The 27,785-nt window shown below is 50.7% G+C and overlaps 1 protein-coding gene across 2 annotated transcripts in view; it reads left to right on the top strand.

Annotated features, from left to right (window-relative positions):
• GPAT2 (glycerol-3-phosphate acyltransferase 2, mitochondrial) overlaps positions 1-27,785 on the top strand; it is a 1,776,577-nt gene that overhangs the window by 1,539,247 nt on the left and 209,545 nt on the right. For both annotated transcript variants that reach the window (XM_086944751.1, XM_086944750.1), the window contains 2 exons: positions 21,460-21,580; positions 21,769-21,834. In XM_086944751.1, coding sequence (XP_086800877.1) covers positions 21,460-21,580; positions 21,769-21,834 — 187 coding nt within the window. The remainder of the gene's footprint in view (positions 1-21,459; positions 21,581-21,768; positions 21,835-27,785) is intronic.

The raw sequence follows: 27,785 nt of genomic DNA, 5'->3' as shown, positions 1-27,785 counted from the left end.
ATGCGAAGGAATATGGCTTGGTTGCTATTGATCTTTTCACCAAGTGGCCTGTGGTTAAATTTGTGGATAAAGTGGACACTCAGGCAGTTTTAAAATTCTTGGATAAGATTTTTTTAGTAGAAGGGTTACCAGTGAATATTCTAACGGACAATGGAGTACAATTTTTGTCCAAAGCTGCTAAAGAATATTTTGAGAAGTGTGGCATCACACATAAAACAACCTCGTTGTACAATCCTAGCGGAAATGGAACTGTAGAACGCTTTAATAGGGTGATTAAAGGCATTTTGCAGGCGGCTAACAACAAGGGTTTAAATTGGAAATTGGAAATACAGAAAGCTGTTTGGTCTTATAAAGTGACGTTGAACAATTGTACGGGTGTATCCCCTTTTGTAATGATGAGAGGTAGATTACCCAGGTGCAAATTTAATCCAGGTTGGTTATTCAAAGACAGTGTTCAGGAATGGTCACCTGAGGAGGTGAAATTTTTTTTAGAGTTAGTTCATTGCAGAAGTAAGGTGTACTATGATAAACGACATGGTGCAAAGGATGTCGTTGTAAAAGCTGGAGATTGGGTAAGGATCAAGAAACCTTACAAAGTTTTGAAAGGTGAGAATAAATTTGATTCGCCTAAGAAGGTCGTTGATGTTCCTAGGAACTCGGTCAGATTAAGTGATGGTAAGGTTTGGAACCTAAAGGATGTTGCATTGGATATTTGTCAAAATCATGATGAGGAGAGATTTGCGAGGAGGAGACCAACTGATTTTGATTGGGTTGAAGACTATTTTGAAAACAGTGAGTTACAATCTCAGCTAGCGCCTGGCGAATCGCTTCCTCAATTAAGGGAGGGGAAGTGGTGGTTAGTGCTCCTGAAAGTGCTCCTGACTGTCAGGTTAGTAGGTCTTTGCATGGTCCATGTCAAGTTGACGTAGGGTACAAGGGTGGAAGTGAGAGTTCTCCTTCCGCTGATAGTGAAGCAGTTTCTGTGCCCAGTTTGTCTGCTGCAGAAGGTTCCAAAAGGAAAAAAGTTTTGCCTAGTTGGTTAAAAGATTATGTTAGGTAGGTCACCCGGGGTTTTCTTTGTTTCTTTTTCCCTTTTATTTTTTTTCCTTCCCCTTCCTGTTTTTCCTTTGGTTTCTTTGTGGGGGGGGGGGTGTTATGTTGTGCTTATTATTATGTGGTATGTTACTTTAAGGCTCGTGTTAAGAGCGAGCTTATCTATAGAATGCTTTTACATCATCTTGTGTTCTCACTGTATGTGTCAGTTGAAGGCTGACTATATTGCTGTACGGTTGTGCTTCCTGGCACCACCTGTTCTCCACCTTTTATTCTAAATAAAAGAATTACAGAAGGAACCTATGCCTCCACCTCTACTTTACAGGTTCCTTCACCTGAATCTAAAAATTGCACCTCCATGTTTTGCCATTGAGCTGCACCAATTGACTGTTTAAGATTTACCACATGAGGTAATATTGGCCATCCTCGCCGTCCGATTTCATTTATGCTGCACGCTGGGGCAAATATGTATTCTGATGTCTTGCACGAGACACTGACCTCTTACTGGTTAATCTGTTGTCCTTTTATTTGTTATGTCTTTAGCCAAGCAAGGTTTTTCCGTGTGCACTGGAAAAGGTTATTTGGCACCCCTTTCAGACATTCTACATTTGTCGGACCAACTGTACTTCTTTACATCACCTGTTGTGATGAGACTTATTAAAGGTGTTCCCTCACAATCTATTTGTGACTACATTGTGGGCCTTTAACCTTATCTTGACATTCCTTGTGTGTATGTAATTCTATCCTATGCATGGGTGCCATGAGAGAGCCCGGCTGCAAGATGACCCCCGCAAAGTGGGACTCACCTAGCCAAAGAAATAATCCACGTAATCTCTGAGGTGTCAGAATGATTTTCTACTCCACGTAGGGTGACACCTGCAGCGGAGAGTAGCGTGAGGTGATCGCAATCCCAATTTTTCCAGTCATCCATCCTGTGGAGTTCTTCGAGCCTGTGCCTTTTAGGCTGTGCCGGGCCTAGTCCTCATGTTGCAGTCGATGCTGAGGCCTAGCACCTTGTTCTGCACACCAGGCACTGATCGTGTCTGCACCGGAGCAGGGAGACCCTGGCCGCAGCTAGAGATGCTGGGCCCCTGGGACATTCAGCCAGGTGTACCCCGCGGCGGCTTCACCTTCTTCTGGGCGGACCCCTCTGAGGCATGGTGGTTGTGGCTGCCGCCGCTGAGCATAAGAGGAGGCAGCTGAACCCAGGTGCCTCCTTCTACAGTGCTCGTGGTCCAGAGCATCAGAGCGCTCTGGGGGGGGCAAGCTGGCGTCGCGGAGTGGGCATTCCTGATCGGTCATTTACTGTTAAGTGACCTTGAGTGGATGTCTACCCATCCGCCAGCCTACACCAGGAGAGAGTGAAACTGGATCTGTACCCCATACGTGCCATGCATTGAGACTGCCTGCTGTGGTGAGCTGCCCAGTGCCTCTTACCTAGAGTCTGCTTGTGCCCCCGGTTCCTCCTCCTGAGGGTTCTGGGGTGAGGTGGGACTTGAAGGGGGCGGATGACTAGTGCTTGGCGGGATGATGCCTCGGGCGGTACTTCGCCTTCTGCTTCACTTCAGACTTTTGGTGGACTGTCTTTGCTCCTGATATCTGTGTGGGCTGCGAAGAGTCTGAGCCCTGAATGCCCTTGCTCTGCATCCCCGTCTGATAATACAACGGAGTCTACTCATACTCCCGGACCCCTCGAGATTTTCGACGCTAGGGTGAGGCGGAACTCATCATACAGCTCTGCACAGTGGTCAGTCACCGTGGGCAAGCAGGACACTAAGTAATCTAAGTTGCTCTTTGATGGCAAACATGCATGACTGATCCAGACAAGAGCTCATGCGCCCGCTCCTAGAGCTAGCACGCTGGACCAAGACATCAGGGAGATGCTGGTCAACGTAAAGTACAGCCTCTGAACCATTGACTACATAATAGGGCTATTGACCAGCAGAATCAATTGCATAAAGGAAATAATGAACAAACATGATGAACGTCTTGATCACCTGGAAACCTGCACCTCCAATATTGAAGACTCACACCACCGCTGGTGAACAAGAAGAAGTACCAAAGGTTATTAAGCTCAAGAATGAAGACCTTGAAGTGTGATCCTGACAGAACAACCTAAGCCTCCTTCGAGTCCTTGAGTCCACGGCTCTCTAAAACATGTTCTGCTCCCTGTTTGGTGATACTCTCTTACTGGTCTTCATCATTGAATGGGCGCACCACATGCTGAGCCTGCTTCCTTCTCCTGGTGCGCTGGTGAGACCCATCATGGTCAGACTACTCAATTACAGGGATACATATACCACCCTACGGATCGCCAGAGAACGTCATTCGATCCAGCATCAGGGCAATACCATTGCGGTCCTGGCTACAATCGGAGTGTTCCTCCCAGTGAAACCCCTACTTCAAATGTCTGAGATCATCTACTCCATGCTCTACCCGCCTCAACTGCGAATACAAGTTGAAGGCAAACAGCGCTACTTCAGGGATCCCAAGAGCACCATGGAGTTTTCCTGACACCTAGCAAACACTGACAGCTCCTTTACTTGACCCCGTACTTGCCAGAAATTACCACCTCAGCGATAACGACTAGAGATCCGGCATCTTTTACTTTTACATGTTGTTGTTTTCCCGCTGCGGGTGAGTTTGGGGCTCACCTTTCACGGGTTCCCCATGCGTAGTGCTGTTGCCTTCACTTACTCATGGTTGTGGGTGCTGATCCTAAGGCTGGGTCATTGACACCACTCTTTTCCATGTTTGTTTACCTGCGTCGACTCCCAGGGGACTTCTATATACTTCCTTCAGCCACCAAGACTATTGTTGCTTGAGGTGTCCGACTGGTCCTCTGCTTTTGCTGAGGGATGTTTCTAAGTGTGCTACACTATTCTTTGACAATGGGTTTGGCTGGGAGGGGTGGGTTGTGTCATTTCAACCGGGTTGGGAGGGTTGAAGTTGGTGGTGGGTGGGTATTTGTTTGTTGTTGTATTTTCCCTATATAGCTTATATGCCACAATGTAAAAGCCCCTCCCCCCCGCCACCTCTGCGCTAGCAATAGATCTCTCTATTCTAGATGTGGTTCTCCATTCGTCACTTGTCCCCCCGGACATCCATTAGATACTGGACCTGCCATATTCGGGGACTCAATGATCTGTGGTGCAAGGCATGGCTAGTGCATGCATACAGCAATAGGCATCATTTAGATGTGTGTTTTCTCCAGGAACTCCATTTGAACCAAGCAACTGCTTCCTGTCTCAGGGCAAGCTGGATTGCTGACTCACATACCTCTTTGTAATCGAACTTTGCCTGCGGTACGGCCGTTCTCCTCCATTAGGGTCTACACCTGACACAGAAGGCAGGTTGTCATTATACAGTGCATGCTAGATAACTTCCCAGTGATTCTGGCCTCAATATATGGTCCTAACACAGATATCCTGGAATTATTTGCAGAGGTCTGGCGCTTAATATCCACACTAGGGCCTGGCACTATTTTATGCAGAGGTGATTTCAGTGTCATCCTAGATCACACTGTAGACCGATCCAGTGACACTCAGCAACCCCATCCAGGTGCTGTGGCTCGACTCCACACACACATTCAATATAACAGCATGCAAAACACTAGGGTCGTGCGACATGTCCATAGTGCTGAAGGCACCTGCATAACCTCTACTCAAGATGCTCTTACCTAGACCACAAATGTTAGTCATGTTCCCAGAACCCTCTTTGATCATGCTTCAGTTTTGTTGGAAATCACCCCACACCCCATCTCAAGGCCTTCACCTGGAAGCTAGGCCCTCACGCTCTCCGTGATGCAGTGTTTTGAGATAAAATCTGCACGCCATCCTAGAATTCTTTACATACAATCACAGGTTGGTTGACTCGCCCTCCATATTATGGGAGGTGTTCAAAGTAGTCATCTGGGGCATCTGCATGGCGAAGCAATCCTACATTCTCAAGGCAATACGTACGCAACTTACCAAATTAGGAGCAGACATTCACACACTGGAACTGGAATTCTTTACCACAAGCAATTCACTGACACTCGCGTACCTTAAGGAAAAGCTTTCAGAATATATGGAAAAGGGGATCAGGGAGATTCACTATGTTAAAAGAGAGGCGATGGTGTGATGCTAAGGTGATGGTGATGGATCCATTAAGATGCCGGTAGGCTTGTCCATAAACTTTGGGCTAGATTGTATATTCCTGAACTTTTAGATGCCCATAAAGTACCCCATACCAAGTTAGATGAGATCTTGCATGTCATGACGTCCTACTATTATAATGGATACACTGCATATGTATGACACCGTACACCCCGCCTTAGACGCGTATTTGGACACGATCCAACTCCTGTGGCTAGGTAACGCATAACGCTTTAACTTGGATGTTTGCTCACAACTAAGGAAATAGTGCAGGTCATCCTGAGCATGCCTTGAGAAAGAGTGCCAGGTTTGGATGGGATCACCATATCCTTCTATAAGGAATATGCCTGCTCCTCATCTCTTAGCAATGGAATATGACTCTTTATCCCTGGACCAGCTAACTGTCCTCCCTATGTGATACAGTTCTCTTAACCATTCTACAACCTGGCAAGCCTGCAATTGCAGGTGTGACTCTTATAGGTAGCTGTCAATATAAATGTTGATAATAAGATATTTGCCTAGCTAATTGCCATCTGCCTTTTGCTTCTCCTGCTTGCTATTGGCTGGCTGGACCAATCCATAGTGCTAGGAGGACGGTTGACTGCACATAACCTCTGCATGGTGTTTGTATTCATGCATAAAATAGACCCCACCTTGAGCCTCTTGCAGTACTTCCGGGCGCCAAAGTGTTTGATTCCTCAGAATGCTGTGCCTCTCCAGCCTCCTCCCAATTCTCAGCATTAGCGTAGGCTTTCTGCACCTGATTCGACTACTATGTTCCTCCCCTATGGTGTGGTTGTGTATTAATGGGAGTGTGTGCGCATTGTTCTCTGTCGCTAGGGGCACCAGGCAAGGGTGCCCTTTAACTCCTATTCTTTTAGCAAAAGCAATGGAGACCTTGGCTGATTGGTTACGTCAGCATCATGCTGACAGATCCCTCCATTTCACTGCTAGAGGGATACTGTAGTCCATGTATACAGATGATGTAAACTTGTTTGTCCGAGACCCCCAGTCCAACCTCTCTCCTATCATTCGGGATCTGATCCACTTCGGTGGCTTCACCAGGATCTTCATCAACTGGTTGACGTCCTCTATTCCCCTCACCCCATCCCCTGTTAGTTTCAGTCTGATTACCCACTTCAGTGGACAGTGAAACCAATTCGATATCTGCGTATCTGGCTCAGTAGGGATGTTGATGAGCTGTGGTTGGCAAACACTGGGCAAGCTGTGACTTAACTCGAAGGGCGCTGTTAGACGGACCGGGAGGGTCGGCCGAGGATAAGGGGAGCGGTCTCCAGGGAGAGCCGACTCCAGTGACCGTACAGACAAGTAACTTCCCCCCCACAGACGGACACCACACAAGGGTAAGGTTCAACGAGATTTTATAGGCAATTCTTAAAGTACGATAAAATGGTACAAGGAGGTCTGGACTCAGGGGTCCCCTCGATTCTGGTCTCTGGTTTGGGGAAAGGGTAGCGGGACAGTCTTGGTTACCAAAAGATGGAAATAGCTCTCAATCCTCGAGCTCGGCGTTCTAGATGATCGGGCCGCGGCGGAGCCAGCAGGTCCCGAGATGGACGAAGGAAGCGACGGTCCGCGGCGGAGCCAGCAGGTCCCGAAGAAGATGATGGTTGCAAACGGTCCGCGGCCACGCCAGCAGGTCCCGACGACGATGAAGGATTACGAAGGTTACGAAGGTTGCGGCAGCACCAGCAGGCAGGGCGATGGTGCACAAGGCAGAGCTACGGCAGCGCCAGTAGTCCGTCAAGGATGAGTTCTTCTTTACGTCTCTCGACTCCAAGATACAACTGCCTTCCTGCTCTGGAGCTGCCCCAGTTATAGGGCTGGTGTTCTTTGATGTCCGGACCCTCGCACTTGGAGGTCGGGAGGTCCGGGATGGGGGAGTCCAGACACCCAGCAGGGGGGTGGGGCCAGCGCCCGGGGAGGCGATGGGCGAGCGGCACTTGGCGGGGAGAGCCATCGACACCTCTTTCTCCCATTGACTTGCCAAGTAGCCCGCTCACCTCCTGGGTGGATGGTGGTGCCGGGATGTCTGAGGCCTGGCCAGGCCCAGGGTTGAGGTCGATCGGGGGCCAGGCGGCCTCGTGGTGGAGTGTCCAAGATGGCGCCCAGGATGGGCGCGCGGGCCAGCAGTGGATCGGGTCCACGAGGTCGATATGTTCGAAGGCAGGGGTCCCTGAGGGGACGGAGGACGTGCAATGGTGGTGTGTGGTACCTGTGTGACCGGGCTCGGACCGGGTTGGGCCGGGGGAGAGTGGCCCTTCATGTGGCCTGTCCAACATGCGTCCCCCCCAGCTGAAGGCGGGGAGAGTTACCCATCCTCTTGGGGACTCTCCTCGTCGAGGCGGAAGAACCGGGACAGGCCATCTGCGTTGGCGTGATCCGGCCCAGGCCGGTGTTCAACTGTGAAGTCCATCCCTTGTAGGGAGATGGACCAACGTAGTAACTTCGGGTTTTCCCCCCGCATCTGCATCAGCCACTGCAGGGGTCGGTGATCGGTCTGCACCCGAAAGTGTGTGCCAAAGAGGTAGGGCCGGAGCTTCTTGAGGGCCCATACCACAGCGAAGGCCTCCCTCTCTATGGTGCTCCAGCGTTGTTCCCGTGGTAGGAGGCGCCTGCTGATGAAGGCCACTGGCTGATCAAGGCCTTCGGTGTTCACTTGAGACAGGACTGCCCCAATGCCATGGTCGGAGGCATCCGTCTGGACGACGAACTCCCGGTTGTAGTCGGGGGCCTGGAGCACCGGGGCGGTACACATGGCGGCTTTCAATTGTTCGAATGCTGTTTGGCACTCCGGGGTCCAGTTGACTTTTTTGGGTTGATTTTTTGACGTGAGTTCTGTGAGGGGCCCCACGATAGTACCATAGTCTTTCACGAACCTTCGGTAATAGCCCGTGAGGCCCAGGAAGGCTCGTACCTCGGTCTGGGTGATGGGTGGCTGCCAGGACTGGATGGCGGCAATTTTGAGCTGCAGAGGGGCCACCAGGCCGCTTCCCACCTGGTGCCCGAGGTAGGTCACAGATCCTTGCCCAATTTGACATTTGCTGGCCTTGATCGTGAGGCCAGCTCGCTGAAGGGCTTGTAGCACTGCTCGGAGGTGGTGGAGGTGCTCGGACCAATGGTGGCTGTATACAGCGATGTCGTCTAGGTAGGCGGCACTGAACCCTTCGAGCCCCGCCAGGACCTGATTGACGAGCCGCTGAAATGTTGCTGGGGCATTTTTCATGCCGAAGGGCATGACCTTGAAATGGTAATGCCCATCGGGGGTGGAAAAGGCAGAACGTTCTTGGGCCCGGGGTGTGAGGCCGATTTGCCAGTAGCCCGCCGTCAGGTCGAAAATGCTGAGGTAGCGGGCAGCTCCCATGCGGTCGATTAGTTCATCCGCCCGGGGGATGGGATGTGCGTCTGTTCTGGTGACCGCATTCAAGCCCCGGTAGTCGACGCAGAACCGGAGTTCCGGTGGGGTGCCAGGGGCGGCCGCTTTGGGGACCAGTACTACAGGACTGGCCCAGGGGCTGTCTGAGGGCTCGATGACCCCGAGTGTGAGCATTTTGGCTACCTCTTCCTGGATGCAGGCCCGTACCCGATCTGGCACGCGGTAGGCCCGGTGGCGGATAGGGGGGCTGTCCCCCGTGTCCACATCGTGCACACACCAGGAAGTGACCCCTGGGGTGAGGGAGAACAGGTTGGCGAACTGTGACAGGAGGACTCGACACTCCTGGTGTTGCTCTCGGGTGAGGGCCTCCGAGAGTCGGACCCCATCCACGGAGCCGTCTTTCTCCTGAGTCCGTAGGAGGTCAGGGAGGGGCTCGGAGTCCTCTTCAACCCCATTGTCGGTGGCCATCAGGAGGCCGAGTTCGGAGCGCACAAAGTGGGGTTTCAGTCTGTTAGCGTGGAGGACCCGGAGGGGGTTCCGGGAAGATTCCATGTCGATGAGATAGGTGGCAGGACCCTTGCGCTCGACTACTTTGAAGGGCCCCGTCCACTTGTCTTGCAGGGCGCAGGGTTCGGTGGGGGACATCACCCATACCTGTTGCCCAGGTTCAAATTCGATGGAGGAGGCATTCCGGTCATACCACTTTTTCATGTCCTCTTGACTGGCCTCTAGGTTGGCTTTTGCCAGCTCTCTGAACCGCCGGGTCTGGTTGCGGAGTGTTAGGAGGTACCGGAAGACATCTGGTGGGTTCTTTAGAGGGGGCATCTCCCAGCCCTCTTTGACTAGGCTGAGCGGCCCCCGCACTGGATGTCCATATAGCAGTTCAAACGGGCTGAAGCCCAGGGACTTCTGGGGAACCTCTCGATATGCGAAGAGGAGGCACGGCAGCAGTACATCCCACTGGCGACGGAGGGGTTCTTCCAACCCCCCGATCATCCCTTTGAGCGTGCGGTTGAACCGCTCAACGAGTCCGTTTCCTTGAGGGTGATAGGGGGTCGTGAATCGGTAGGTAACCCCGCACTGTTGCCAGAGGGACTTCATATATTTAGAAATAAAGTTCGTGCCTCTGTCGCTGACGACTTCTCGGGGGAAGCCCACACGGGAGAAGATCCCCATTAGAGCCCGGCCGACTACCGGGGCTGTCACAGTTCGCAGGGGAACAGCCTCGGGGTAGCGGGTGGCGTGGTCCACTAGCACCAGGATGAACCGATGACCTTGTTTTGTGCGCGGGTCCAGGGGCCCCACGATGTCTATCCCGACCCTCTCGAACGGGGTGGTGACCACGGGAAAAGGTTGCAGGGGGGCTTTTAGTTTGCGGCCGCTCTTTCCACTGGCTTGGCACGTGGGGCAAGATCGGCAATGCTGGTGTACATCGTTCCTCATTTTGGGCCAGAAGAAGTGGGTCACCAGACGACTGTAGGTTTTATCTTGACCCAGGTGTCCCGCCAGGGGGACATCGTGGGCCAGGTTTAGCAGAAAGTCTCTAAAACGGAGGGGCACCACCAGTACTCGGCTGGCCCCCAGCTCCGCGATTCTTTGCTCACTGTACAGCAGGTCATTGTCCCAGTAGACCCAGTGAGTGCCGGAGGTATCCCCTGCGCCTTGGGCAAGCGCTTGCTGGCGGAGTCCCTCTAGGGAGGGACAGGTCTTCTGTTCTTGGCGAAATTGTTCTTGCGTGGGCCCCCCCTCTTGAGGCCACTGGTCGAGGTTAGTGAGGTCTGGAGGTTGAGCTTGTTCTGGGGGGACGTCACGGTCGGTGGTTTCGGCTGGGGCGACCGGAGGCGGTGGCGCCGGCCATTCGGGTTCCTCTGGGCGGGGGCTGGCACGGGCGGCCAGGGACCGGGTGGTGACGCACGCCCAGTCCGGGACGCCTAACATCCCCAGGTGTTCTCTTCGTTCTACGGCGGCCCACGGGGAGCTTTCAAGGTCATTCCCCAGGAGGCAGTCTACGGGGGCATCGTCTCGGACCGTGACTTTCAACATGCCGGAGACCCCCCCCCATTCGAAAGGGACGGAGGCCATCCGACACAGACTTTCCGAGTTATCGGCTGAACGTACAGGGCAGAGAATGTTCGGTAGATACTGTTCCGGGGTCACCAGGTGACAGCGGACGGCTGTTACACTGGCCCCAGTGTCACGAAGGGCTTCAGCCCGGCGTCCATTGATGCTCACCCATTGGCTGTACTTCTGGGTGTTAGCGGGTAGGGGGACCCGCGGGACCATGTCTTTCCCCCCTAAGCAGGCTAGAGCCATGGCGGCTGGCTCCCATTCCTGATGCTCTTGCTCATATTCTTCTTGCTCCTCGGAGATCTGTTCTTCCCCCAGGGCAGCAGCAGCCACCTGGCGGGGTCTTGAGCTCTGGTACTGTGGGCAATTTGGATCGTTGGCATAGTGGCCGACTCGTTGGCATCGATGGCACGTAACATTGGCTCGGTATCCCGGTCGCGCCGGGGCGCTGCCCCGGTTGGCCGGGGGGGTGGTGCTGACCGCGGGGGCGACCGGAGCGTTGTCTCTTCCGCGTCCTTGGCCTCCTCCTCCTCCTCGGGGACGGTGCTGACCATTGTTGTTCCGGTTCTGTTCGTAGGACCCATTCCGGCCCACTCTGGTGATTTCCCATCGGTCAGCTTCGGCGGCGAGCTGCCGGGGATCGGTTAACTTGCTGTCGAGGAGGTGCTGGCGGAGTTCAATAAAGCAATTGTTCGATAGGTGCTCCCATACCATGAGATTGAACAGTTGTTCGTAGGTTGTAACCTTGCTTCCTTTGATCCAGCCCTCGAAGGCTCGGCTAAAGTAGGTTACATAGTCCACCCAAGTTGTACCCGGGATGCGGGTGCAGTCTCGGAACCTCTGACGGTACATTTCGGGTGTGAGGCCATAGCGGGTGAGGAGGGCAGCTTTCATATGGTCATAGGAGGTCATCTGGTGGTCCGGGAGCTGTAGCAGGGTGTCGCGGCCCTCATTGAGGAATCTCCCCCATAGGCCGGCTCCCCAGTCGTTTCTATCGATCCGGTGTGCAGTCATAGCGATTTCGTAGGCTTTAAACCATTGCTGGATGTCGTCCTCTCGGAAGTATTCTCGAACGACATCCTTGGGGATGTGTACCTTTTTCTCCGTTGTCCCTGGGGTGTGGGGTTGCTCGAACACCCCTATTTCTTTATTCTGCTTGCGTAAATCAATCTCAGCTAGTCGTCGCTCGTGTTCATATGCCAGTTTCTTTTCCTCGAGCTCCCTTTGTCTCTGTTTCTCCTCTCTTTCTTCTCGGAGACGCAGGTGCTCTAAGTTTATTTTCTGTTCGGCCAACTTAAGTTCAACGTCCATTTTGAGCCGAGCCATTTCTAGCTCGTGTAGTCGGGTTTTTTCTCGTTCCTGGATCTCGTCTTGCGAGAGACCCGTTCTTTGCTCTTCAGGAGCCATGGTGGTTTTTGCTGCGATGCTTCGATCGGGGGTTCCGGCGACCCCGGTCTCTGCCCAAGACTCTAGGGCATGCTTGAAATCGTCTTTGGTACTTAGTCCGGTGGTAGCGATACCTAGTTCGATGCAGAATTGTTTTAGTTCACGATGGTTGTACTCGTCCAATTTCTCCATCTGGAATTTCTCGGTGGATCCGCTTTCTTTAGTTGTCATCTTGATTTCGTCGTGGGGTGAGCTACTGTCTGTACGATTATGCGGTGATTCGGATCGCGCCGCTGGCCACCAATGTTAGACGGACCGGGAGGGTCGGCCGAGGATAAGGGGAGCGGTCTCCAGGGAGAGCCGACTCCAGTGACCGTACAGACAAGTAACTTCCCCCCCACAGACGGACACTACACAAGGGTAAGGTTCAACGAGATTTTATAGGCGATTCTTAAAGTACGATAAAATGGTACAAGGAGGTCTGGACTCAGGGGTCCCCTCGATTCTGGTCTCTGGTTTGGGGAAAGGGTAGCGGGACAGTCTTGGTTACCAAAAGATGGAAATAGCTCTCAATCCTCGAGCTCGGCGTTCTAGATGATCGGGCCGCGGCGGAGCCAGCAGGTCCCGAGATGGACGAAGGAAGCGACGGTCCGCGGCGGAGCCAGCAGGTCCCGAAGAAGATGATGGTTGCAAACGGTCCGCGGCCACGCCAGCAGGTCCCGACGACGATGAAGGATTACGAAGGTTACGAAGGTTGCGGCAGCACCAGCAGGCAGGGCGATGGTGCACAAGGCAGAGCTACGGCAGCGCCAGTAGTCCGTCAAGGATGAGTTCTTCTTTACGTCTCTCGACTCCAAGATACAACTGCCTTCCTGCTCTGGAGCTGCCCCAGTTATAGGGCTGGTGTTCTTTGATGTCCGGACCCTCGCACTTGGAGGTCGGGAGGTCCGGGATGGGGGAGTCCAGACACCCAGCAGGGGGGTGGGGCCAGCGCCCGGGGAGGCGATGGGCGAGCGGCACTTGGCGGGGAGAGCCATCGACACCTCTTTCTCTCATTGACTTGCCAAGTAGCCCGCTCACCTCCTGGGTGGATGGTGGTGCCGGGATGTCTGAGGCCTGGCCAGGCCCAGGGTTGAGGTCGATCGGGGGCCAGGCGGCCTCGTGGTGGAGTGTCCAAGATGGCGCCCAGGATGGGCGCGCGGGCCAGCAGTGGATCGGGTCCACGAGGTCGATATGTTCGAAGGCAGGGGTCCCTGAGGGGACGGAGGACGTGCAATGGTGGTGTGTGGTACCTGTGTGACAGGGCTCGGACCGGGTTGGGCCGGGGGAGAGCGGCCCTTCATGTGGCCTGTCCAACAGGCGCATACTGGTCTGGACTCGACTGCTCTCATCTATAGGGGTGCAGTATAACTATTATTAAAATAGTTGTACCCTCTTAGTTTCTTTACTCGTTTGTAACATTCTGCTCATTGTGATCTTATTTAAAAGGCTTTTTTCCGAACTAGTGTCCCTGACATGAGCAGGTAAACAGCTACGGGTGGCATGGAAGATCCTGACTCTGCCATTTCAGTAAGGTAGCCTCAATGTTCCTGACATGCGCCTCTACGCTTACTGCGCACAGGCCCAATTCATACATTTCTGGTTCCACCCCATCATATTCCAACCACAAACTGGAGTTGAAACTGATCAGATGGCCCGTGCCCCCTTAGTATGGCACTATTCCTGACATACGAGCCTCTGCATGGTGAGATAGACGAGGTTTCTTGTGCTCCCTGCATCTGGGATGGCCTGCTGAGGCAAGCTTGTATCCATTGCCCCTATCCGCCTAGCATGCCACTGGCCAAGAACCCTCTGCTTTCCATGCTGGCAGATGTAGGGGCCTGTCAGTGTGACCACCGACTGGGGCTTCTCATGTTTGGTGACCTCTACCCTGCTGAGCGTTTCCTCCCCCCTCCTGGTACTGACACTCCTCTCCAGCCTGCAGCACTTGATATCATGTTATACCACAAGCTACCTGTTACATGCCATGACTGCACAACACATTCCCATTGTGTGCTCCACCCCCTAGAACACCTGATTGTCAATACTTTCTCCCTCAAGCTTATCACCCATTTATACACCACAATGCAGTGGAAGGCACCTGTATGTGATCCTGGGGCTCGAACTGCCTGGGAGATGGACACAGACTCCCTCTATAACTGTAGAACCAAGGTGCTATTGCTATACCCAATTAAAGGCTCTTTCCCAGAACTATAGACTCCACCTTATCCACATGAAATTTCTCCACAGATTGTATTGCACTCCAGAGCAATTGCACAGCATGGGACTTGCGGAAAACGTCTGTTGCCTGCGATGTGTAGCTCCGCAGCCCATCTGTCTGCCCCCTGCCTGGAACAGCCCCGCTGTAGCATACTTCTGGTCTAGGGTCTACATGGAAGTAGCTCAGACCACTGGCTGTCTCCCACAGCAGACAATGCAGGTGTCTCTACTGGGGTATGTGGAAAAAGTTCCTCCTTAACATCGGCGTCTTGATGCTACTATTAGCAGGTAGCTATTCATTGGGGGAGGTGACCAGCACCTAAGATAGTTGACTGGTTGCAGGGTGCAATATATTGTCAAGAACCGTTACCAAACTACTGTTAACTCATGCTAGTGCGGTCACGGCCAAAGGAGATATGGGCCCCACTTGCTTTGCACTTGAGATCGCAAGATGTGGTGGGGATTTCTGGAGAGAGTCCCAAGAGTTGCCTCTTGCTTGTGAGCGAATCTTACTGGGAATAGGCTTTGCACATAAGATAACCCCCCCCTCAATTCGACCTATGCCTCCGCTCTTTCCTGCTGTGAGCTAATGCGGACGCTCCTTCTGTTATGAAATCGATTCAGGTATGACTGATTGATGTTATCTTATGTTTTGCTATTTGTAAGGTATATCTTCTCCTCTTTTATCTTCTCCCTCCCTTTTCTCCCCCTTTTCTTAATGTTTATTGATTAAAAATCAATAAACACTCTGTATGTCTTGACTTTGAAGTCTGTCTTCCTCGTGGATGTTATGTCAGCTCATTGTGTGCGTGAACCGCAGGCACTTTAAGTGCAACTGCCCTGCACCATCTGTTTTCAAAATAAGTTTGTGTTATGGACTTGGATGGCCTTGGTACTGAAAGTCGTATCTTCTTTTCATGTTGGCTAATCAATAGGTCTACCATTGTTGTTTGCTTTTACTCACTCCTCAAAAGAGGTAGGTTGGCTTTCTTAGTTGAACCCCTTACTTTTTTACATTGATCGTATCAAGAACCATCAAGTAGACAAAGAATATTTGTGTATTCTTTTTTTGTGGGAATTAAAAAAGGGAGGAGTGTGCAGAAGAGGACACTCTTGAGGTGGATAGTCCTCGCATTATGATCTTCTATGCACTGGCCAAGAAAAAGCCTCCGCAGGGTCTGAGAGCCCATTTCAACAGGGCCAAGGCTGCTTCCACTGCATTGGCATGAGGGGTGCCTGTTCTTGGTATCTGCCAGGATGCAAAGTGGGGATCAGTGCATATGTTCACTAAGCACTTCTGCCTATGACAATGAAGTCTGGTGGGAAGGAAACTTCATCTGTTCGGTCCTACAAGACTTTTTGTTTTTTGTTCTCGCTACTCAACAGATCCTTTTAGACCTGTGGCAATGTACTACTTTGCTATCTATTCAAAGGTGAGAATTCTGTGGTTATAAGTATCTATCTGAAGGATAAAGTTCCTTCGGTATTGCTTTTTCCGGTGGATACTCTAGCTGTAGATATCTCCCAGGCTGTCAATTAAAGAGGGTCTTGAGGCATTTTATGGCCTTTTTAGAGGAGTTGAGATTCTGTTAAGTGTGAAAGAGCTTCCAATGCCTCTCTGTACTCATTTTCAAAATATTTGTTTGGCGACTGATGAACTAGCAGATTCACAATCCAGTAGTGCTGTTCACCAAAGTATGCTGCAATAAAACTACACATAATGTGATCTTCAGCCCACTTTCTTTCAGAGACTGTTATGAGAGAGTTCCAGTTCCATTTCTGATGGCTTCATAGTCTAATGCATATTCATTATCTCTCTTCATCTGAGGATATGATTACTCTTGAATTTCTTATTTTTGTCTGACTGATTCTTAAATCAACATTGTTGAGACTCTCCATGGATGCTAACATGAAAGATCTGAAAGAAACAGGTTAGTATTAGATTCCTTACCTTAGAATATCCCCAGGCGTCAGTCTGGATCCGGAAACCTTTGCGTAGCAGTACCCCTGCGCGTCGGTAGGCGTCGTCTGCAGGCGTCCCCTGCGGCTCCGCGTCCGTCGTCGGCGTCGTGCGCTGTGATGACGTCGCTGGAGTATATAGACGCCGCCTCCGCGCGCTGACGTCGGTTCTTCTTTTTTCCGCGCCAGTTAGCGCAGATCCGAGAAGTGCAGTACTCCGGTCTTTTGACCAAGTTTTTGATCTTTGATCTTTTTTGAACTCTTCTACGGTGCCGGTAGGATGCCCGGTTTTAAGCATTGTGACGACTGTGACCGTACGATGTCGGTCACAGACCATCACCGACTCTGCCTCCGGTGCCTGGGCCCCGACCACGACGTGGACTCCTGCGTCGATTGCCGGGCCTTGACGAATAAGGCTAGACGGGAGCGGTCCCGCACGCTGCTCGAGCTCCGGGTGTCGGCCCCGCGTCGAGAGCGGTCCCGGTCCGGCCGGAGGTCAAGGGAGCGATCGAGGGAGCGGTCGCGGAGCCGTCGCCGCTCCAGAAGTTGTCACCATTCATCTGGTTCCTCAGGTAGGAAGCACAAGAAGTCGGGGCGTCGTCATCGTACCCCCGACTCCCCCCGACGCTCGCGCGATGCGGCCGGGGGTTCGGGTGACCCCACCCCCGCGGCTCCGCGTAAGTCGCCGACGCGGCCTGCTCCATACCCTGCGGTCCCTGGGCAAGGCGCGTCGCCCGAGGAGATAGAGGCGTTACTCATGGCCATGAGGGCTCTGTCTTCTGCGACGGGTTCCGCGGCGCCTTCAGGCCCTGTGGTCCCGTCCGGGGGCCCTAGCGGTTCGGGTGATCCTGCCTCGACGCCGTCGGGTGCTCCGGCCCCGGATCCGTCGACGGCTCCGATCCCGGCACCGCAGGGGCCCTCAGGGTCGACGCTGACTGGTCTACCGGCCTCTCTACGGGCAACCCCAGGTGCCGCCCAGGCGCCTGGGGCCCCCATTCCCTCTCCGGCGCCGGACGCGGAGTCGGACCGGCGTCGTCCAACGCCGGGCTCGACGCCGATGGGGCCTATGAACCCCGAGGAGCCGGTCTACATTGTTGACTCCGAATATGGTGAAGATGTAGATTACAGAGAGGAGTGGGAGGGGTCTGAGGACCCTCTGACCAGTGAGTGTCAGTACGACGTGGGTTGGACGGGTGACTTGGGTGACGCCAGTGGTCTGGACTACTACCCCCAACCCTGGCCTTGTCTCACCTCCTACCGTGGCTTCGGAGGAGGGAGCAGCTTATTCAGTGGTGTTGATGAGGGCTGCCAAGGCCCTAAACCGTGTGCTCCCCGTCGCGGCCGTGAGGACTAACATCCTCACTGAGGTCCTCAAACCGCAGTCATGCCCACAGGAGCCACTGCTGCCGTTCAACGAGGCCTTGACTGACGTTCTTTTGGGCACGTGGTCCAGGCCCGCTTCAGGTTCGCCTGTTGACAGGAACGTGGCCAGACGCCACCGTCCGTGTTCAGACGACCCCAAGTTTCTGTCCACCCATCCCACCCCTGAGAGTCTGGTGATCCAGGCCTCCACTTCCCAAACCGCATTCCCGTCAGCCCCGCCCGACAGGGAATCTAAGAGGTACGACCAGTATGGCAAAAAGGTCTTTTCATCCTTGAGTCTGGGACTGCGGTCTTGCAACACTGCGTGCCTCTTGTGCCGCTACACCCACTCTCCATGGGATACGGTCGCGGACCTGCTGCCTGAATGCCCGCCGGAGGTACGGGCTAAGCTCGGCAAGGCTATGATTGAAGGCCGAGACGCAGCAAGATACTCCATCAGGTGTGGTCTTGATACGACCGACTCACTGGGCAGAGCGATGTCCACGACGGTAGCGATTCGTCGCCACGCCTGGCTGAGATCCGCCAACTTCTCGGCAGATGTCCAGAGTGCATTGATGGACATGCCGTTTGATGGCAGTCGCCTGTTGTTCTGCGCATTGGAGTTTCCAAGACGGCACTCGCACGGCGACGCCTTTCGGCGCGAGTGGAGTTGCGGTCAGTTATACGCCTTTCCGCCTATACCACTTCTGCCCAGAGTGCTGAAGAAGATCAGGCGCGACTGGGCCCAAGTCATCCTTGTGGCTCCAGACTGGGCTCGAAGGTACTGGTATCCCGAGCTACTCAACATGTCAGTCGGTCCCCCGATCCGCCTGCCCCTTCAGGAGGACCTTCTGTCGCAGCAGCAGGGGACGGTCCTCCACCCGAACCTGTCAAGCCTCCACCTCCATGCGTGGAGATTGAGCGGCGACAGTTGAGGCCATTTGACTTGCCTCCTGAAGTCTGTGATGTGATTCTGGCAGCCAGGCGTTCCTCCACGAAATCGGTATACGCCTGTCGGTGGAACAAGTTTGTGGCATGGTGCACAGCATGGCTGTGGATCCTCTCTCTGCCCCTCTTTCTGAGGTTCTTCTCTTCCTTCTTTCTCTTGCCCAGCAGGGCTCTGCTCTGGCTACTATTAAGGGCTACCTTTCTGCCCTTTCGGCCTTTCTAAGGCTACCTGATCAACCTTCTTTGTTCAAGTCCCCCATTGTAACAAGATTCTTGAAGGGCATCACACACATGTATCCACCTGTTCCGTTTGTGATGCCTCAGTGGGACTTGAACCTGGTTCTAACCTTCTTGATGTGTGCTCCCTTTGAGCCACTTCATTCCTGCCCTCTCCGTCTCCTGACGTTAAAGACAGCCTTCCTGGTTGCCATCACCTCTGCCAGGAGAGTGAGTGAGCTCCAGGCTCTTTCTGTCAAACCTCCTTTCATGTCCATTCATCCAGACAAGGTGGTTCTGAGGACTAGACCTTCTTTCCTGCCCAAAGTTGTCTCTGCTTTTCACATCGGGCAGTCCATCACCCTCCCTTCCTTCTTCCCGCCTCCACATCCTTCAAAGGATGAAGAGCGGCTCCATCGTCTGGACCCAAAACGTGCGCTTTCATTTTATATGGATCGCACACGCCAGTTCCGGGTGGATGACCAACTGTTTGTTGGCTACGTGGGTGCGAAGAAGGGACGGGCGGTACATAAACGGACCATCTCTCGGTGGGTCGTTCTGTGCATCAAAGCGTGCTACTCTTTGGCTCGGAAGGAGCCTCCTGTTGGGCTAAGGGCCCATTCCACTCGGGCCACGGCGGCTACTACTGCCCTGGGCCGGGGAGTCCCTTTGCAGGACATTTGCCAGGCGGCTACATGGGCCTCGCTGCACACTTTTGCGAGGCACTACTGCCTGGACAGTCAAGTCCGGAGGGATGGCTTCTTTGGCCGTTCGGTCCTCCAGGACTTTCTGGTGTAGTATTGTATTGGTTCGCAGACCCACCACCGGGGTTGGTATTGCTGGGGTATCTATTCTAAGGTAAGGAATCTAATACTAACCTGTTTCTTTCAGATGAACAAGTTACTTACCTTCGGTAACGATATATCTGTAAGAAACAGTAGTTAGTATTAGATTCCTTACCGCCCCACCCATCCTACCCGTTCTGCGAACTTGATACCTAGGGTTAAGGACATCCCTTTCAAGGCCCTAGTTTCAAATGGCACCAGTGTTGGTTCTCACATGGCTCTGCGTGTTCTGGCGTGGAAAAGTTGTGTGCAAAGAACTGACGTCAGCGCGCGGAGGCGGCGTCTATATACTCCAGTGACGTCATCACGACGCCGACAACGGACGTGGAGCCGCAGGGGACGCCTGCAGACGAGGCCTACCGACGCGCAGGGGTACTGCTACGCAAAAGTTTCCGGATCCAGACTGACGCCTGGGGATATTCTAAGGTAAGGAATCTAATACTAACTACTGTTTCTTACAGATATATCGTTACCGAAGGTAAGTAACTTGTTCAGTAGTGATTTAAAGAGTGACTTGAAAAGTATATTTTTCCGTCTCAGACACACTCCCTCATGTTCGCTTGTGCAGTGTTTCTCTTCCTCTCTTTCTCTAATGCTTCACCTCCTCTGTGTTTCCTTCCCCCTGTCGAGTGTTTCTTGTATTGTGTGTTTCTCAGGTGTTGTAAGCGCACCTTTATGTCTCTTCCATCTTTGTGTAATACATTTTTGCAGTGTTTCTCTGCTCCCCCTTTGCAGTGTTTCTCTGCTCCCCCTCGGGAAAGCCTGAATCCCTGAATTCTTATATTGTATGGCAGTTTTCAGGTGCCCTCTTGTGTAGTCTCCTTTCTTGTCTTTCTGTCTCTGCCTCTTATGATTTTAATCCTGTAAGTAATGTCTCAAACTCACTTTTTCATCCGGTCTTTCTCTTTGCCTGTTGATGGCTGTCTTTCTTTCGCGTCGTTTTTCTGCCTCCTCTGATCTCTCCCATAATACCGTCAGCAGCTTTTCGTAGCCTCTGCTTGCTCCTCTCGTTTCTGGTGTCTGTATTCATGTTAGTGGCCTTGTAGTCTTAAGGTATCTTTTATGGGCCTGGAACTGTCCGAACGTACACTCATATTGGGTGACCATACATGAGATATGGTCAAGGTACCAATGACCCCATTGCCTGAGATTGCATTACTGGGATAAGTTGTACAGTTCCCGCAGGCAACCCGCAGGTTTGTTACTATTAGTTTACTGCTGGCCAAAAGAGAAGTGGCAATTCGCTGGGGTGGTAGACCAGCGCCCTCGGTAAAAGGATGGCTGAAGAGCATGGCGTCTTGCTCTACAAACCGTGACATTTACACAACATCGCTCCCCCTTACTTCCAGGCCCAAAGATATCTGGGGACCTTTCAAGATAAGATATATCTTCAGGCACAACAACAAGTCCCCCCACACAGGCTGCCCACGGTGTAGTTCCTACCGGTTTGGGTTAAGTCGTCACAAGATCCATATTACTACCTACCTCTCCGATTGTACTCTGTGCTCAATATCATGGTTGATATATGCTCAGGCCTTGAGCGTAATAACTTCCTCTGTTAACCATGTGATTGCAAAGACTGGCGCGTTGGAGATTTGGAGATTAGAGGAACACGCTTTGGGATAGCATGCGACTGCATAGCATTGTGGACTGTATCACGGGAAATGTATAATATGTCCTCATGTACTTACCAAAAGATTTTAATTGGTCCCAGTGTACTGCTGTATTTATATCTAAATGCTAAATAAAATGGTAAAAAAAGATATCTTTTATGTTACGTTTGATGCTGCATGTGTTACAGTCCCTTTGACGGATTCTATTTCTCCCCCAGCTCAATCATACAGGGAGCAATCCTGATTTCTTTGCCTTTCTGTGCCATCTGTTGAGTCCGGCGTTGAAGACGTTTCAGAGGGTTGCTGAGTTCCTTTGTGAATGCCAGTATCATGGACCAGGTATGCTGTGTTGTATGAGGGTAAGGTGCAGTGCTTGTATGTGACTGTAGGAGATAAAACGCCTCAAAAAGAATCACTCTTGTGGAGACAAGGCTCCTTTCACTTTCTTTACTAAATAGCAAGAGCATGTGCGTGATTACTTTTCCTTGTTCAGCTATCTTTCCTCATACATCCCCTTTTGTCCCTAGAGTCAGAGTGCCTGGAGAAAGTGCATAACTTCTTGCTCAAGCGGGCCCACTTGGACAACTCCTATGGTGAGTACTATATTTAGACATTTTGTGTCCCGAGATGGCTCAAATGTACTTATATCATGTAATGACATGAGGCCCTCCATCTTCTGACATGGCTTGTGGGCCCACTACTGTAATGAGATGCCAGAAGTGCAGGTATGCCATAGAATGGCAAGATCTTCTACTTTACTGTATCCCAAGCAGAAGTGGGCATATGCCATAAAATAAGTTGTATCCCAACTCATCCGGTGTTGTAAGATGGCAGAAGTGCATATGTCATGAATTCACTGGGCAACCCACTGTGTTATGAGAGGGCAGAAGTGCATGTGTCATAAGCTATGAGTTTGTCCTGAGCTCGGACCAGTTACATTTCTAGAGAATAAATTAGCTCCCATTCCTGCAATGAGCTACGTCCTGTGAGTGAGGCAGCCTTCTCCCCAGAGATTCCATTCACTATTGAGAGTAACACAAAAAAGGAAACCTACAGTGACCTGCAGGAAAATAAAAAGGACAATTGGTGCATTGTATGCGATGAATACCCACCTTTATTTCCTTCAACATTTTAAGGATAAATAGTTCAGACTCTCACTCAAGTTTGACACGCCAGTGATTACTAGAATTGAACATGAACTGAAGAAAGGAGAAGTGCAAGGTATCACTAGGACCAAAGACCAGCCTGTACTAGCTAAACTCACTACCAGAAAAGTTGCTATATCAGTTAATTTCTCAGTTATCCATTTCCAGTTGGTTAGTGCTTAAATAATATCCAGATGGCTTTTCCTCCAGAAAGAGGTTTGTACTGCTATCTTGGATTGGGTTCTTTCATTTGTATAGCATACTACTGCATTTCTGAACAGGTATTTTAAATCAATAGTCTGCATTCTATTTAATGGTTGCGCTCTGGACATATCAATGTCTGTGGTTCCATGGATGGCTCTCACTTGGCTCTCCATAATCTTGTTGGGGATATTGTATAATCTCACTGAGCTAGTTAGTGTGGGTGTGAACTTGAGATTCTTTTTATTAGCTGTTGAGAAAATTGTTTTTTTTTTAACTAGAGGTAGAATTGCTAATGTATTTTTCTTTTTTTTTAATATTGTCCTCATTTCACTATAGATGTAGCCCGGCTCTTGGGTATTGGTTCATGCGTTGATATATCCATAATCCTTTGGTCATTTATCTTCGAGGATTCCATCCTCACAGCATAAACTGTCCCCGGTATAGTCATCAGACCCACTTTCTCTATCCCTCCTCCACTGTTCGAAGGGCATCCACCATCTTCCTTTCTTATCTTTGCACCTTGCTTTGTCTAGTGTATTTATCTATCTTGTAGACTCATTGATCAATGGAGGTTCAATTGTGTCCATTTGTTTGCAAATTTCCTTCCGTCCCATTAGTGTTAGGTAAAAAAATCAAATTTCTCTCTTCTTAACCCAGCTCCGCCAATCCCAGATCGTCCACTTCAACACAAAGAAGACCAGGGTAAAGCTTACCTTAATCTCACTCTTAAGGATCAATGACAGCAATTCACCCACACTGCTCCAGTCTCCATTCAGGGCTGGATATTTTAAAAAAAAGGCATGTGGAAGTGGTCTGCCGCCTCCCCTCTGCATCTCCTGCATTTCTGCACTACATCTTCTTAATCCTAGACATTTTAGCTGGAGTCCAATAACATCTGTACATGGTGTAAAGTTCATACCATCTAAGTGTAGCATTCTTCACAACACCATAGAGCAAACTCAAGTATACTTTCCTAAGTCTCCCATTTCCACATGTGGCAAGTTCTTCACGCAGGTTTCAAAAGGCCGTTTTCATTTCCCCTTCTGTTGCTGCGACTAATCTTTCTTCCTTGATTCAGTATGCTGCAGATCCTGTTCCAGTTGACCTTTACTACAGCCTGTCAACTTTTGGCTATTCACCTTCGATATTAACTGCTGATACTTACATTTAGAGAGAGTTCCTGTGGACTTTTTACCCAACACCTCCCACGACAAGGGTCTGCCCTCCATCACAAGGTCCATTACCCTTCTTGATTTGACAACACAATCCATCCTTTAAACAGTCTATTGCATCGATGAATCCCATCTGGTGGCCAACATGCTATAGTAAAGTGTTCCCAAACTTAGTCTGACCTCATACCATGGACCAACTGCCGACTGCAGGACCTTCGGCCTCACTTTCATAAAAAAAATCAAATCAAATTAAATTTGACACCGGTTTCAGCTAAACTACTAGTCATGCATTTTAACATACTCCCAAATGTAGTTGCATCCGGGTTCTGAATCATCATTCTCACATTTAGTAGATTAAATGCCCAACAATACATCTGAAAATCTGGCAATGATAATCCTCTCATCATCCTTTTCCTTAACCTCTTTGATGAGATCATAGCCACCTTGTTGTCCCAGACAAAGCTGCATATATTTCCTTGAAAACTTTTCACACTTTTCCTATCGAAAGTTAATGGTATATTATCAAACAGAAAGTTACATTTCGGGAGAGTGATCATTTTCACGAAATTAACATGCCCATATATAGACAATGGAAGATGGCACCACTTTTCATTAATTCAATGCTTTCTTGACGAGCTTCTTCGAATCGACTTTTATCATCTCACTCAGATCTCTTGTCACAAATATCCCAGACCCTCTTGACTTTCTCCCCCTCCCCATGTGCAGATCCATCTTACGTTTTGTCCACATTAACTTGCTACTCCAAAAACCCTGACATCCTCCTGAATTTCTGTCATGGCATCATTAATATTTGATGTATAGATAATGAGGTAATTTGCATATAGTACAACATTTTTCATAAACCCAGTCCAAGAAAAAGGCACTATCTTTCAATTCAGCTGAAGACTCTGCGCAAAGTACAGGTTAAACAGGAGCAGCGAGGGATGGAGGAGGGGAGTGGACTGGTGTGGGATCCAGGAGGAAGCCCTATTCAAAGCCCGGGGATGCCCTGAGTTATTCAGTAAAGTGCGGGGTAAATTGTTTAATATGCTGCCATCATGATGATCTGCCTTCATTTTATTCTATGTACAATTGTAATTAATGTCTGGACTGCCGCGCTACACCCCGATGGACCGCCCCTTTCCCTGTCAACTATATGCCCTGTCATGCGCTTCCCAATGATTATTGAACTGCCACCAATGAATTTCCATGTTGTTATAAATCTAATAAAGTTGATTATTAAAATAAAACAGGAGCAGCGATTGTGGGCAACCCTGCTTTGTCCCTCTTTGTATCTCTGCTTGTTACGTCAACCAGACGTTTTTGAAAATCCTTGTTTTAGGGGAGCTGTAGATCAGCTGGATCACCCGGCAGAAGGTTGTCCCCAGCTCCAATTAATGATAAAACTTCTGCCAGGTACCACCAGTTCTCCTGATCATAGGCCTTGGCACCATCCAGCGTTAACACCACCAGTGGGACTGAAAGTGTTGTGGCTATATCTATGGCCCCTACCAATGTTTGTGTTAGCTAATTTATAAATTTCCTCTGCATAAACGCCTTCTTATCCTTATGTTTCAACCCACTCACTACGTTAGCCAATCTCTTCGTCAAAATTGCAGTAAAGATCTTGTAACCACAATTCAGAAACAAGATTGGTCTGTAGGATTCACACTTGTCATGGGCAATACTGGGTTTTAAAACCAAACTAATGGTTGCTTCATACCAAGTGGCCAATGTGAGAAGTTGGCCTGATATATGATGCTCACTAGTTCTAGTGATCACCTTGTATCAGTCCAAACAACCCTTATGGTGATTGGTTGTAAGTCAACCTTATAGACCAGCTATCCTAATGGTAGCATGGACAAAGCAGTCTTAGGCTAAACTCTTTTTGGCATGTGAAGTCAGCTGTTTTACCACATATAGGGCCAGATGTAGGTGTCCATTTACCGACCGGTAACGGCCGATTTCGTCCGTTACCGACCGGTAAATGGGTTTTTGGGATGTAGGGGCCAATTTTACTGAATCTGTAAATTTACCGAATCGGTAAATTTACTGATTCTGTAAAATACCGAATCAGTATTTTTACTGATTCGGTAACTTCTAGATGTAGGTGGGACTCTAATGAGTCCCAAAGGCCTGTCAGAATCGGTATTTTACCACTCAATCTAATTGGGTGGTAAAATACTGAATCCAGGTGTGGATGCACATGTGTGCATGCACACCTATGCCATGTGACAGACAGACATGCCCTTAGGGCATGTCTGTGTGCCACATGGCACACGTGCCTGTATTTGGAGTGCTAGAGGGTGTCAAAGTGACACCCCCTGCACCCTTGCTGGAATCAATGCCCATAGGAATCAATGGGCATTACCGAATCTGTATTTACCGAATCGGTAAATACTGAATCCCAACGATTCGGTATTTACCGATTCTGTAATACCTACATTCCCCCCCCCCCCCTCTATTTTTCCACTTCTTAAATACCGAATCGGTAAAATTCAGTATTTAAGAAGTGGTAAAATAAAATTACCTACATCTAGGCCATAACCCATTGAATACCAAATGAAAGGACACCTCACAGGTTGTTATGAAAATAAACAGTATATTTATTAATAACAAACACCTCTGAACTCTTTATGAGATCAGAGGGCTAAGCACATGACAAGACTCTTAAGAAAAATACGTTTAAGTTGCACGAATTATAATGGTGCCCTAGGGCCACGTCAAACCACATACTAAGTAAGTGGATTGAGAAAGTCGATTAAAGGAATGGAGCTGTCCAGAGGCTGTAGCATCGCTGGGACTACACTACCCTACCTTTAGGTACGTAATATGAGGCCCACACGCGAGATGCGTAACAAAGTCAATGGACAGTACAGTTTACGAAAAAGGTAAGTACGGACAGTTTCGACTAGTTAGGACTAAAACGACTGTGAAACTGGACACTAGGAGAGTCAATCTACCCTTGAGCACCGAAATGCTCTCGTTACCTCACCAACGGGCTGCGGGTGCATAGGTGTGAAAGTGCGTCTGGTTTCTGCGTTGAAGTCAATGGAGCCTTGACGAAAAGATGCTGCAGGCGACCAGGAGGAAGCTGTCCGGATGGATCCAAGGGTGGATCAAGGAAGATGGATACCTGAAAGCAGAGGGGACAATGTTCACAGTCACTAGCCAGTGACTGGAGTGGAACCAGGAAGGAACCAGATGCTGTTGTCGCGATCAGGTGAAGAGTGGATGCTTGACTCTGCAGCCACGTGGACCAGGTGGTGTCTTCGACGACCAGGATGGAGGCACGAGCTGTCACACACAGGCTCTGCTGTCGGCGGTGTTGGTTCCAGATTCGGCGTCAACAGGCCTTGGCAAAGGCAACCCACGCGGTGAGTGGAATCGGCGTCTGGTGCAGACCAGGAGGGTCCGGGGTGCTTCTCCTTTGCAGGGAAGCAAGGGCCAGTCTGGAGCAACCAGACCAGCGGTGTGGATTTCAAGGTTCGTCGTCTAGGAGGCCACTAGCCAGCCGGCAAGTGACCAGACAAAGCGTCGAGCAGCAATCAAGCAAAAGGGCCCCGCGCAGATCTCGTGGATGCTGGAGGGCTGATCTTCTGTGCAGTAGCTGCTCGGGGCTGGGGCTTCTCAATCCCCAAAACACTTTGTCGAGGATACCTCAGAAGTGGTGCTGGAAGCGAAGTGCAGTTTCCTCAAGATGGCCGGTCCCACGTGTCTCGTCGCACCCACGGATCTCAGCTGTGCTGCAGATGTAGGTTGAGGTCGGAGAGGTCTGGAAGTCCGGGTCTCGTCGGGCTCTGAAGTCTGGATCCACTCGGGAAGACGACAAAGTGAACCGCTGGAACGCTTGATGGTGCCTGCTTGTGCAGGGTGGTCCCTCCTTGGCCACAAGGGAGATTTCTTCAGTCTTCTCTGGAGCAGAACGTCGAAGTCCAGAGTTTCTTCTTGTTAAGTTTCAATTCAGGATAATCTAATTTGGAATGGGACCAGCTCCTACCTTTATCCTGCTAAAGGGGGCTG

Source organism: Lissotriton vulgaris, chromosome 11 (genome assembly GCF_964263255.1).
Source record: "Lissotriton vulgaris chromosome 11, aLisVul1.2, whole genome shotgun sequence".
In the NCBI taxonomy this organism is placed as follows: Eukaryota; Metazoa; Chordata; class Amphibia; order Caudata; family Salamandridae; genus Lissotriton; species Lissotriton vulgaris.
This window is presented reverse-complemented; position numbering and strand designations above follow the sequence as displayed.